The 12,555-nt window shown below is 39.9% G+C and overlaps 1 protein-coding gene across 1 annotated transcript in view; it reads right to left on the reverse strand.

Moving 5' to 3' along the window:
* Nucleotides 1-12,555, reverse strand: part of SGCG (sarcoglycan gamma) — a 108,586-nt gene that overhangs the window by 35,271 nt on the left and 60,760 nt on the right. The window contains exons 4-5 of the mRNA XM_036250229.1: nucleotides 10,204-10,291; nucleotides 4,431-4,550 (exon numbers count right to left, since the gene is read on the reverse strand). Of these exons, the coding sequence (XP_036106122.1) occupies nucleotides 4,431-4,550; nucleotides 10,204-10,291 (208 nt within the window). The remainder of the gene's footprint in view (nucleotides 1-4,430; nucleotides 4,551-10,203; nucleotides 10,292-12,555) is intronic.

Below are 12,555 nucleotides of genomic sequence, written 5' to 3' on the forward strand. Positions count from 1 at the left end.
AACTAGAGGTGATTTTACGCTTTCCCCCTCACCCCCAAGTAAAAGCCTTTTTTTTAATCCTCACCCGAGGATATTTTTCCATTTTTTGTACAGATAGAGTGGGAGGGAGAGAGAGAGAGAAACGTCGACGTGAAGGGACACATCAAGTGGCTGCCACCCGCCCGACCAACCAGGGCCGGGGACAAACTGCAACCGAAGTACGTGCCCTTAGCGGGAACCGAACCCGGGTCTCTCCGGACCGCAGGCCGACGCTCTAACCGCTGAGCCAAACTGGCCAGGGCCCAAGTAAAAGCCTTTTGGCAATGTATGGAGTCACTCTGATTGTCGCAACTCAAGGCAGGGATGGCGGGTGCTAATGGGGACTATGGATAAAGGTCAGGGATGCTGTAAATGCCCTGCAACACAGGACAGCTCCCTACTCACACCAAAAATATTATCCAGCCCATAATATTCACAGTGTTAAGGTGGCTCAGTTGGTTGGAGCATCATCCAGTACACCAAAAACGTTGTAGATTTGATTACCAGTCGGGGCACATACCTAGTTTTGGGTTCAATCCCCAGTTAGGGCATGTAAGGGAGGCAACCAATCGATGTTTCTCTCTCACATTGAGGTTTCTCTCTCCTTTCTTCTCTCTCTGAAAATCGGTAAACATATCCTTGGGTGAGAATTTAAAAAGTAGGTTAAGGCTGAGAAAACCTAAGCTAGATACATATAGAGAGAGTCAGAACTTGGATCCTTGGATAGAGAAAACAAGGAAAGAAGTCAGAATTGTGGAATTTCTTTAGTCACAAATTGGAAAACTAACAAGAGTTAAATTATGGCTCAAAATTTTACTGTTCATACACAATTCATGGTTGCCTTGGCAACCAGTACTCTATTATTTTAATGACAAGGGAAGAATATGGTGGTTGCAGGTGTGGTATATTTGCTCTGGTTAGTTTCACTGGAGAGAAGAGGAGTTAGGAAGAAATTTGTGCCTGAGACAAAATAAGTAAGTAAATAAATAAATAAATTGATCGATCAACCTGTGAAAGAGAAGAACATGACATCTTTATGAAGGGCAACTTGAACGCAGGTGCCAGAGAGTGTGTCTGTGTGTTGCTGCCATGTTGCTTCCCCTCTGACTCCGGTCAAATCAGTGTAGGACAGAAGTTGCCAGTGTGTGGTCCCTGGCACGGCAGCATCCACTAAGCCACGCAGAGTCTCACGTCCACTCCAGACCTGCTGAATCAGAAACCCTGTGGTTGCAGCCCAGCAAAACATATTTAACAAGCCCTCCAGGTGATTCTGATGCATGCACGTCGGTGATAAATAACATAGCTGCTTACTGGTTTTCCTTACTGGTCTCACTGACTGGTGTCATGGCCTGGAAGGGGCCCTGGGTAGGAAAAGGTGCATCTCACTGATGCTCTGTCAGGTGGCTGGGGTCTGAACCGGAACTGTGTCTTAGACTATTTGTCCTACAGATGCTATCGCCTGCAGTGCAGTAACACTCTACCAAAACCTTCGCTGTCCTTTGCATATATATATATTTTTTTTTTTTCTTTTTTTTTAAATAAAGAAGCACCAATACTCTTTTTTAAAAAAATATTTTTTCTTTATTGATTTTAGAGAGACACAGAAACATCGATGAGGGAGAACATCGATTGGCCACGTCCTGCATGCCCCTCGTTGGGGATTGTGCCCACACCCTGGGCATGTGCCCTGACTGGGAATCAAACCGGTGACCTCTTGGTGCATGGGTCAACACTCAACCACTGAGCCACTCCAGCTGGGTCATTGCATACATTAATCCACTTAACCTAGCAACATTAGTAAAGCAGACATTATAAATCTACTGTAAAAAAGTATTTATTTATTTATTTTAAAAATTTATCTTTATTGTTGAATATATTACAGATATTCTCCCTTTAGCCCCCCTATTGACACCCTCCACCTCACTCCCACCCCCACCCCAGGCCTTCACAGCACTGTGGTCTGTGTGCATGGGCTATGCATCCAGGCATGTAAATTCGTTGGTTGATCCCTTCCAGCCCTGCCCACCCCCCTTCCCTCTGAGATTCGTCAGTCTGTTCCACCCTTCCATGTCTCTGGATCTATTTTATTCATCAGTTTATTTTGTACATTAGATTCCACATATCAGTGAGATCAAGTGATACTTGTCTTTCTCTGACGGGCTTATAAATCCAATTTTAAAAGTGAGAAAACAGCCAAAACAGATGAAGGAACTCGCCTGCGGTCACTCAGCTAGCAGTTGCTCGGATGGGATTAGACATTCCACCCACCAGCCAACGTTCTCTGCTCTGTGCGACGTGATTTCCGGTGACGGAGGCACTTGTCAACCTGTGCGTTTTTATTAGGCCATAATCAGTCCCCTTCCATTAGATTTCCCAGAGTCCTCTATTTTAGTAAGGGAAGGACTCTACTGCCTTGTAGTATGCTGTGGCATAGTTATGATTTTATAGTTTGTTTTGTTAGTAACTACATATGATATAAAACTTTCTGTGAGAGTTGAGTCTATTTCTTAAGGGAACATTATTTTTTTTTTCATTTATGAGTATTGGTAACAATATATGAGAGAACAAAGTTGCTATTGGGTTTCAGAATAGTGTGTGAAAGTACCAGGATGTCCTGGCTGGGTGGCTCAGTTGGTTGGAGCATTGTCCCACATGCCAAAAGGGTTGCAGGTTTGATTTCCTGGTCAGGAGGCAACCAATGTCTGTCTGTCTGTCTGTCTGTCTGTCTCTCTCTCTCTCTCTTTCGTCCTTCCTCTCTCTAAAATCAATAAGCATATCCTCAGGTGAGGATTTTTAAAAGTACCGGGATGAATTAAACTAGCGTTTGCCTTTGTAAATCTTCTAGTTTTTTGTTTTTGTTTTTAGTCCTCACCCCAGGATATTCTTCCACTGATTTTCAGATAAAGTGAGAGAGAGAGAAACATCGATGTAAGAGACACTCTGACCCGTTGCCTCCCACACAACCCGATCAGAGCCGGGGATCAAACGGCAACCGAGATGTGTGCCCTTGACCAGAATTGAACCTGTGACTCTGGTCCATGGGAAGATGCTCTATTGCTGAGCCACACCAGCCTGGGCGCATCTTCTAGTCTTTACAGAAGCTCAGCAAGTCAACTTAGAACATGTTGTGAACAGTTTTTACAATAAAATACCTTCTTTTCAGTCCTAAAAACTAGTCATATCAGAACCTCATCTTGTCTTTATTTCAAAGAAAGATCTTGTTTTTTGGTAAAAATATAGAGAATCCAACTACCAGATATAAAGGGAATGAAAGAGACTGGAAAGAAGGTTCTTTGCAAAAGTCGTCGGGGAAAAGAGATGCTTGCATTGTTCAGACGACGGAGGGATTTATGACAAGCTTCTGGGTCACCCCCGTTGGAGAGGGAGAAAGGGAGCAATGTAGTGGGGGGGGGTCTGTGAGGAGGGTGCCCTCTTCCAGGAGAGCACCAGGGAAACGCCACGAAGAAAAGTGAACAAATCCAAACTATTACCTGCCTGAAAGGTTCCAGAGTAAATGTTCCAAAAGTATAATTTCCTTTTACAGAAGTGCACTCCATGAGATACTGTTTTGTTCTTCTCAAGAGTTACTACAGCCTTGGCCTGTTTGGCTCAGCGGTTAGAACGTTGGCCTGCGGTCCACAGAGACCCGGGTTCGGTTCCCGCTAAGGGCGCGTACCTCGGTTGCAGTTTGTCCCCGGCCCTGGTTGGTCGTGCGGGTGGCAGCCACTCGATGTGTCCCTTTCAAGTTGATGTTTCTTTCTCTCTCTCTCCCTCTTTCTCCCTCCCTCTCTATCTGAACAAAAAATAGAAAAAAGTCCTGGGGTGAGGATAAAAAAAAAAAAAAGAGTTACTACATACAGATGAATGGATAAAGAAGATGTGATATAAAATATTATTCAGGCTTAAAAAGGAAGAAAATCTTGTCCTTTGCAACAACATGGATGGAGCATGAGGGCATTATGCTAAGTGAAATAAGCCAGACAGAGAAAGACAATGCATTATTATCTCACTTGTATGTTGAATCTAAACAAACAAACAAACAAACACCCAAATTCATAGACATAGAGAACAGTGGTTGCAAGAGGGAGGGGGTAGGAAATGGGCAAAACAGGTGAAGGAAATCCAAAGACACAGAATTCTAGCTATGAAGTCATGAGAGGTCATCTATACTGTATTTCTGCAATTAATAATACTGTATTTTATATTTGAAGGTTGCTTTTGAGTAAATCTTAAAAGTTCTTGTCATAAGAAAAAATTTGTAAGTACGTGCAGTGATGGATATTAACTGGAATCATTGTGGTGATCATTTCACAATATATACAAACATAGAATCATTATGTTGCACATCTAAAATGAATATAATGCTATATGTCAATTACATCTCAATTAAAATAAAATGAGCTACTACATACCAGTTACTCGAAGTCTGTCTGTACCAACTAGAACTTCGCTTTCATCAACAGTAAACAGTGGTTTGCCTTCTTTGGAATTGATCTGAAACTGTTGACTCTGAACTTCTACCATTTTGGCATCTGAAAGATTAATAAAAACAGTATCATAAAATGTTTACTACATGCAATGTCATAATCTCTATTTTTATACATTCCATATTATCCAGCAATAACAAATTACTAAATTTTTAGGATTTGTTATCAATAGTTTTTTTTAAATTTTATGATTGATTTTTTAAGTTCTAAGCCTAAATCTATTATATGATTAAAGTTAATTTATCATACCTGTGTTAATCTATATAAAATATATGTATGTATAAATTATTTTAAAGTTTTTTTTTAGGTTTTTGACACTGCCAAAAATAATTTAATTCTGCCACTCATATTATTTAAATCTGCATCTTTTGGTATTAACCAAATAAGGATTTTGTATTCTTTTTTTTTTACCCTCACCCAAGGACATTTTTCCATTTTCTGTTCAGATACAGTGGGAGGGAGAGAGAGAGGGAGAGAGAAACATCAATGTGAAAGGGACACATCGAGTGGCTGCCTCCCGCTAGGGCCTGGGACAAACCAGGGCCGGGGACAAACTGTAACCACGGTATATGCCCTTAGTGGGAACTGAACCCGGGTCTCTGTGGACCGCAGCCAACGCTCTAACCGCTGAGCCAAACTGGCCAGGGCAGAATTTGTATTCTAAAATGTGAGATTTATGAAAGTCCATCTTATAAATGGCTCACTTTAATGGCTAAAATTAACCCAGAAAATGACGCACGCTCAGATTATTTCCTCTGCCCTTATCCTCGGAAGAGGTCCTCAGCTCTTACTCCATTGAAGAAACAGACATCACCATGGAAAAGCACCCTCATGTTCCTGCCCTTCCCCGGGGCATTTTTATCTTCCTCTCTCCTCTCTTTTTATTTTAGTGACAAAGGCATCACTTTCTCCTCCAAGTTTAATTCCTTCACATAAGCTTTAGACGACGGCCTTTCAAATCTTTACTGCATTCAGCAAATGTTTAGTCAAAACTGCTGTGGGCCAGGCACTGGGGATGCTGGAGCCCTCGTGGGGTGAACGAGACCTTGTACTCATCTTTTGTTCTGTAATTTAACTTTGTACTTCCAGTTTTTCTAACCCTGGAAGCATAATAGATTAATCTCTCTAGAATGCAGCTTTAAGCATTTCCTTTAGGAACTAGACGTGTTCTCTAGTTCTTTTGTATGTTAGCTTTATATGCTCATCTAGAAAAGTAAGTTTATTGAGAAAATAGATAGCTTTTCAATTAATACATGAATTAATTTTGGACATGGTCACCAGCATATTCCTAAATTATTTTATTAATTTATACCTCAAAATGCTTCAATGATTCTTCACGTGTGTGTGTGTGTGGGGGGGGGGGGGTGACTTGTAAAGCAGAAGTCATTTTACCCATTTCATCTTCTTTCTCTGAAGGCTGCCTGTCTTAGTTGTTCGGACTGTTGACTACACTTTTGCTCTGAGCTTTCTGCCGGACTCGGTCGCCCAGTGTTTCAGCCTCATCCTTACTTCTGGGTCACTGATACATCTTCTATATAAACACTGATTTGCAGTAAATGATGAATGTAAAGTTATCTGAGTTTAAAATTAAGAGGAACAAAACCCAAAATAACTTACCCAGCAAGAGTTCAAAGAGTTTTGCTCATTGGAGGTTCATATAACACTTTTAGGAGGTTTTATTAAGTTAAAGTGTTAAATTAATGACTCTTTTGTAATCATTATAAATGAAAGTAGCTGCATAATTTTTATTAGTAACCATACAAACACTTGCTGAGATAAAAGAAAATGCGGGAAAGTGAATCCATTCTGTTCAACACAAACATCGCGTGGTGTTCTTATGTTCAAGGACCTGCACTATGAAAACTGAGGATAGATAAGTGAGCGAGATGTAACTCACAACTTATTAAAGTTCATAGTTAGTAGAATAAAAAAAGCATGTAAGTTTCGGTCCAGTACACTTCGATGTGTGACATGATACAGGCATGGGGAGAGTCAGTGAGAACCTCATGTCCACCCCCGGGGCCGGGAACAGAACCCGGGGGAGATGATGCGCGCTCACCTCGAAGACTCCATGGTCCCCGATGAGGAGAGAAGGTTGATGAGGATTAAAGCTCCAGGGAGAGCCTGCTGTTTGACTGAAGGATAGTGGGGAATACAATTTCACCCTCATTTTATTAAAACATATAGACATTGAATGTTAAATTTAAATATATTTTTCACTTCGGAAGAAATTGTTCTCCATTGATAACAAGCCCATAATAAGCAGAGATAATTACCTCTTAAATAATTAAGTTTGTAATTAATCTTTTAATTTTTATTAATATTATACTAGCTTTTATTACCTACTGGACATGGATTAAAGCTGAGCAAATAATCTTTTTTGGTAGAAGAGTTCTTTGAGAAACAGAATTTAAATTCTATCTTGGTGATAAATGAAAGACCTATCTGGTAAAATTAACTTTTAATGTAAAGATTTTGTATAAACAAAGAAATAAATAAAACATAAAGGAAATAAATAAACGGAGGTTTTATAATCTGATGAATTTGTGAAATTGGCTTAAAGGTTTTTCTAGTGAAAATACAATCAAATTCTTCTTGTCATACAATATGCCTCATGAACAGCCCTCCCCACTCCACTGTGATGGCTTGAATTTAAGATGCCATCATTTAAAAACAAATATCAAGCCCTGCAAACCCATCTGAGTACAACTGGCATACTTCCACGGTTCTTATTATTAAGCTAACCAGAATGGGTTTCTGTTATTTGAAAAAAATAAAAATAAATAACTATAGTAACCAGAGCTGAATTTATAAATGGTAAGAGTCCGTTATTATTTTCTATGACTTGATACCTTTTAGTTCAAGGAGGTCAAATATATGGTGACAGAAGATGATTTGACTTTGGGTGGTGGGCACACAATGCAATATGAAGATCATGTATCATAGAAATGTGCATTTGAAACCTACATAGTCTTATTAACCAATGTCATCCAGTAAATTTAATAAAATAAAAAGAAAAAATATAGTTCCATGATTTGAAATGCTAGCTATTAGTATTTGCTTTTCAGTGCTTGATTTCTTTTGGAATTTAAGACTTTTGGTTTTGACTATATTTATTGCCATATTTTTCAGTGGTTTAGTGATAAATAATTATTCGTTTAATTAAATGGGATTAATTTGGCTAGTTCACATAAGTTATACTTTAATACCTGGATTGGTTAAATCTAACTTTTTTAGAAAATGTGAAGCTGGGGTGACTGTGGGAAGTCATCTACTGAAAATGATCTGCGATTTGGCAAGCTGAGTTACATTCCCTCTCTCAGGGTTATCAGTGTGGGAGGCTTTCCAACCAAAGATTTAATAGACATCACTAATTCTAGTGATTAGGCAGGAAACTAAGGTTAAAACTCAAGATTTTAGGCTAACAGTTTAAACCAAAGTAATTGCAATGGGAAACTTTTTTTTCTTTTTGAGTCAGTTCTTAGTCAGAAATGGTAACTATTTGCAACAAGTAGAACAGTTCCTGACATGCCTGCTGTAGGGAATCTGGTCAGAGGGCCGGGGAAGCACCCCGGCCCGAGAGGCAAGTCCTGGCTCAGGCCTGGTCTGGCTTTTGACTAATGAGTTGAGCCTCTTGAGCAGATTAGCTTTTCAGTGCTTCAGTTTTTTTCATTCATAAAATTGCTAACAATCTTACATTATCTCTAACTCCCTTGTATGATTCATGAAAATCCACATTTAACCAAAAATTAAGTGAGGAAATGAAGATTTGTTTTAAATTATTTTTTAAGAATATAATAGGAGTTTATTTTTTTTAACTTTTGGAATTCCTAAGAAATAATAACATTTATATGTTATTAATTACTTGGCAGCATATAGAAATTAGTATGGAGGCATTCAGTAAATGTTTGTTGAATAAATGACAAAAATGGGCAAAAATCCCTGAAACATCTAAAAGCTACATTCATTTAAAGAATTTTAAGAAATGATTGTAAGGGTAACTTATAATACTATATAATTAATCAAGAACATATGATTTAGCCAAGTTTCAAAAACGTGTGCTCAAGTCAGGTTCCTCTCTAGATCCACCAAGAATTTCATGGACATAGTGATCAAACAAAGTTCTAAGCAAAAGAGAAATACAATTAATTATTTAAAATAAATTATAAAGATTAAAACAGAACATAAAATACGAAGTTCTTGTATTGGCATAATAAAAAGGAATCATCAGGCTAATATATGGCTGTATTTTCCATGTAACATTATTCTGTTTGTAAAATCAGCCTTTTGAAGAGTGTTTTTCCCACTTCCGGTCGTGAGTAGGCGCCAGGCCAGCGGGGTCCCCGGGCTCGGGTCCTGCAGAGTGAAGACCGGTTGAAGGCTGGGCAGAGCCTGCGCGGTTCGCTGCCCGGGCGGGGCTGCGTGCAGGAAGCGTGGGCGGGTGTACCGACCCCGAACAGACTCCTCACCAGGGACGGGCTCACGGAAGACCCCGAGCGACGCGGTCCTACCAGAAGCCTTGCCATTGACGACAGAGGGGGGCCGTGCGACCTGCCGGAGGGGCTACGGCACGGAGAGGACGCGCGACAGCACCTGTTGGCTGGCCCGTGGAAGGGCCGCCGAGGCCTGCGGACGGTGGGCCCAGAGCAGAACCCCCCGCCAGTTGTCTCCACCTGTTTCTTTCTGCAACCCCATTTTCTCTCACCATTTCTTACAGTACACTCAGACACACACACACACAGACACACACACACACAGAGACAGACACACACACAGACACACACACACACACACACCCCAAACAAAAAGAAACACTGAAAGTTACCAGTTTGTGTTGGCAGTGTCTCTCTCATCTATTTCCCATAATCAAAAAGGCCATCCAATTCTTAGATTTAGCAAACCTGTATGACGTTGATAGTGTAGAGGATATAAGCACGTTTCTTTTACCAGCTGGTTTGCTCTTTTGTTATTTCTTTTATCCATATTTTTTCACCTGAATCCTTTTTCTCACTGTGCAAGATCCCATGTGACCTCGCTCCCATGTCACCTGGTTCTCTGGTCCTAGCGGACTGGATAGATGTACATAGCCCACCCAAGGGCAGTTGGTTGAAGATTAGGTGGGCCTCTTAGGATACTTTGTTGTGAATTTAGAATTCATGAAATTGAAGACTAAGTTGGTTGGTATTGAGAACTACAGCCAATCAGATGAAGAACCAGAGTCTCTGGTCCTGGAGGTTTTATAGAGTTGGAACATGTGCACACGTAGTACCCAAGGGAAAGAGGTAGGCAAATATACACTGGAAAGGAGGGGTACATGGCAGAGAGGGGGAGAAGGACAAACGGGGGCAGAGGAGTGGGGAGAGGGAGAGAACAGTTTTGGCTCAGCCCTGGTCTCTGTTCTCCTGAGGCCAACTACTTTGCTTACTTTCCTTTTGTCTCCGTGAGATTCTTTTGTATCCTGCAATAATCATTATGTTTCTTATGGTATGTTCCTCTGTTTCTTGGAATCAAAATAACTTTAATTAAAATACTTTAGACTGTTATTCTCTGCGGTCAACACAGCATGATATTTTTCTAAATTCATACATTGGTTGTTCCTAAATAACTTTGAGTTCTTGAGAAGAAAAAATGAACGTCCATTCAGCACGTTGTTCACGGACCACACACATGCAAAGCATCGTGCTGAAGCCTGACTCACCCACTTTCAATCTGCCTGTGACCTCGCCTTCGGAGTTGCGGGCATTCACGGTCACGTTCCGAGCAGACTGCAGGAGCAGACCCGAGTCCTAGAAAGGGAGTTAAGAAGTCAACCTAATGTATACTGCTTAAAGTGATTACATTTTCTATTTGTATACAAATTTAAGATTTATATAAAATAGTTTCCCCATAGTCACAGATCCTGTGAGCCTAATAATTGTTTTTATGACATTATTTTAAAACCCTGCATTATATTATGTTAAGGGTAAATATTTTAACTTTTTTCATAAATTACAATAATCTTATACTTCTGTATATTGGCTACAATGTGCCAAGTCAGTTCTCAAGGTGGAGATCTAAAACAATCAAGTTCTTTTTTTTAAACAATCAAGTTTCAATGTGTGCTGTTTTTCTTTTCCAAAGAATTGAAATTCCATTTCTTCTTATTTATATTTAGGACATGATCTATTTTAAGGAGATAAATCAGAGAGTGGTTAGCTCTTCTATAACAAATACCATGTTACATTTAAAATGCAAAGGCTTCTCACAACTGCAAAAAGAGCTTTTAAAATTTCTTGGATGCCTATTTCTTTGAGTTTTTTTGTTGGACGATGAAGTGGCTTTAGTGGGGAGTTTTGTTTTACGGAGACAGTTCTCTTCAGAAGGGGTGCAGAAATCTGGCTATTGGATTCAAGGGACTTTATGGTTCACTCAAAGGGAACCAAATAACTTCCAAAGTTGTGGGGAAAATGTGATTTTTTCAGAAGTGAAGAAGTTTTAGGAGTGCTTGGGAATTTGATCTAGCAGGTCAGAAATTCTCCAACTTGCTTTGTGGGAGCAGATGGATTTACCAGCCTTTCATGGTTTATCTAATGATGTCACCTTAATTCTTGTTTTTGAATTGTCATAAAATACCATGATAAGAGTTAAAATTTTACCTACAATTTTAGCATCTGTCTTCTTATGTTATCCTCCATATTTGAAGTAGGTACCATTACTTCTAATATATAGATGAGGAAATTGAGTTCAAAGAGACTAAATTACAGTTCACTCAAAGTCACAGCTAGCAAGTGAGAGTCATGACAGACCCCAACCTTTAGCTGCAACATCCATGCCCTTTTCTCCTGTTCCCCTAGAGAGGGAGGACAGCGCTCAGGTTAGAGTGGTGAGGCCGTCCTGTGCCTGGACAGCATAAGCTCTTCTGGGAACCACTCTGCTTGTCTGAGCCGACGGGCATGCTCAAACCTTTTCTTTCTCTGCCTTTCACTGCAGGAGAGGAAAAGCTAATTGCTTTCTCAGCTTGTCTTGCAGCTAGGGGACCCCAAGTGACACAGTTGTGCTCAATGAGACATAAACCAAAATCTGCTGAGAGTGGGGTGGGGGTTCTGAGCAAGCTTTTGCTTTCCTGATGAAAAGAATGTGTGCATTGTCTTGGCCCATTTCCCTGGCCACATGCCTTCTAGCAGACGTCCAGTGACCTGGGGAAGGCTGGAGGGCGGCTCCAACACTGGTCAGTGCTGAGCTGATGTCCTAGCTGCCCCTTCTAGCTTCTACTTATGTGAGAATACAAGTTCTCACTACTTTATACCACTACTAGCTAGGTTTTCTGTTATACCATAAAGCAGACATTGCTCTGTAACAATATTAACAACAAAATGAGAGATATAAATATTCCCTCTAGTACTTAAAAAAAGCTCTTATATTGAATTGTACTTGTGCTTTAATCTAGATTTTTGATAAGTGCCTTGAAACAATGAACAGATACATTTTTTTAAAACTATAACGTTTATTGTGCATTTCCATGTTCCAGGTGAGGAATCTGAGATCTAAAAATTGTGAATGAGTTTTTAGTTTTCATAATTAGCTAGTAATATCCTTTTGACAAATTTTATGTCATTTGTAAAATGACAGCAAGGTAGAAAGTAAATATTTAATTTTTCCATTCATCTGAATTGAATTCGGATTGTATTTATTAGACAAAAACAATGTTTCATTCACCACTATATTTAGCCTTAGGAAGCAGATGAAACAGCCAAAGGACATGGTGTGACTTAGAGAAGGAGCTATACGAAAGATGCACAGAAAGACCCTTCAACATGTAAGGATGTGTCGGTAGGGCCCAATATAGATCCCAGCTGCCTGGAGAGTTCTCAATAACCCCTCTGGCCACTTCATGGATGAATATAATTGAACTAGTACTTCAGATTTGAACCTATATGGGATTGGCAGAGGCTTAGTTAGTTGTTGAAACAGCATGTGTATGTTAGGAAGTTTGCCAAATAGTCTGTGGAAAAAATATATTTATTGACATGAAGTTATTCACAATATTCTCTTACCCTTCTTTGAATGTCTG

This window comes from Molossus molossus, unplaced genomic scaffold, assembly GCF_014108415.1.
Source record: "Molossus molossus isolate mMolMol1 unplaced genomic scaffold, mMolMol1.p scaffold_m16_p_9, whole genome shotgun sequence".
Taxonomy (NCBI): domain Eukaryota; kingdom Metazoa; phylum Chordata; class Mammalia; order Chiroptera; family Molossidae; genus Molossus; species Molossus molossus.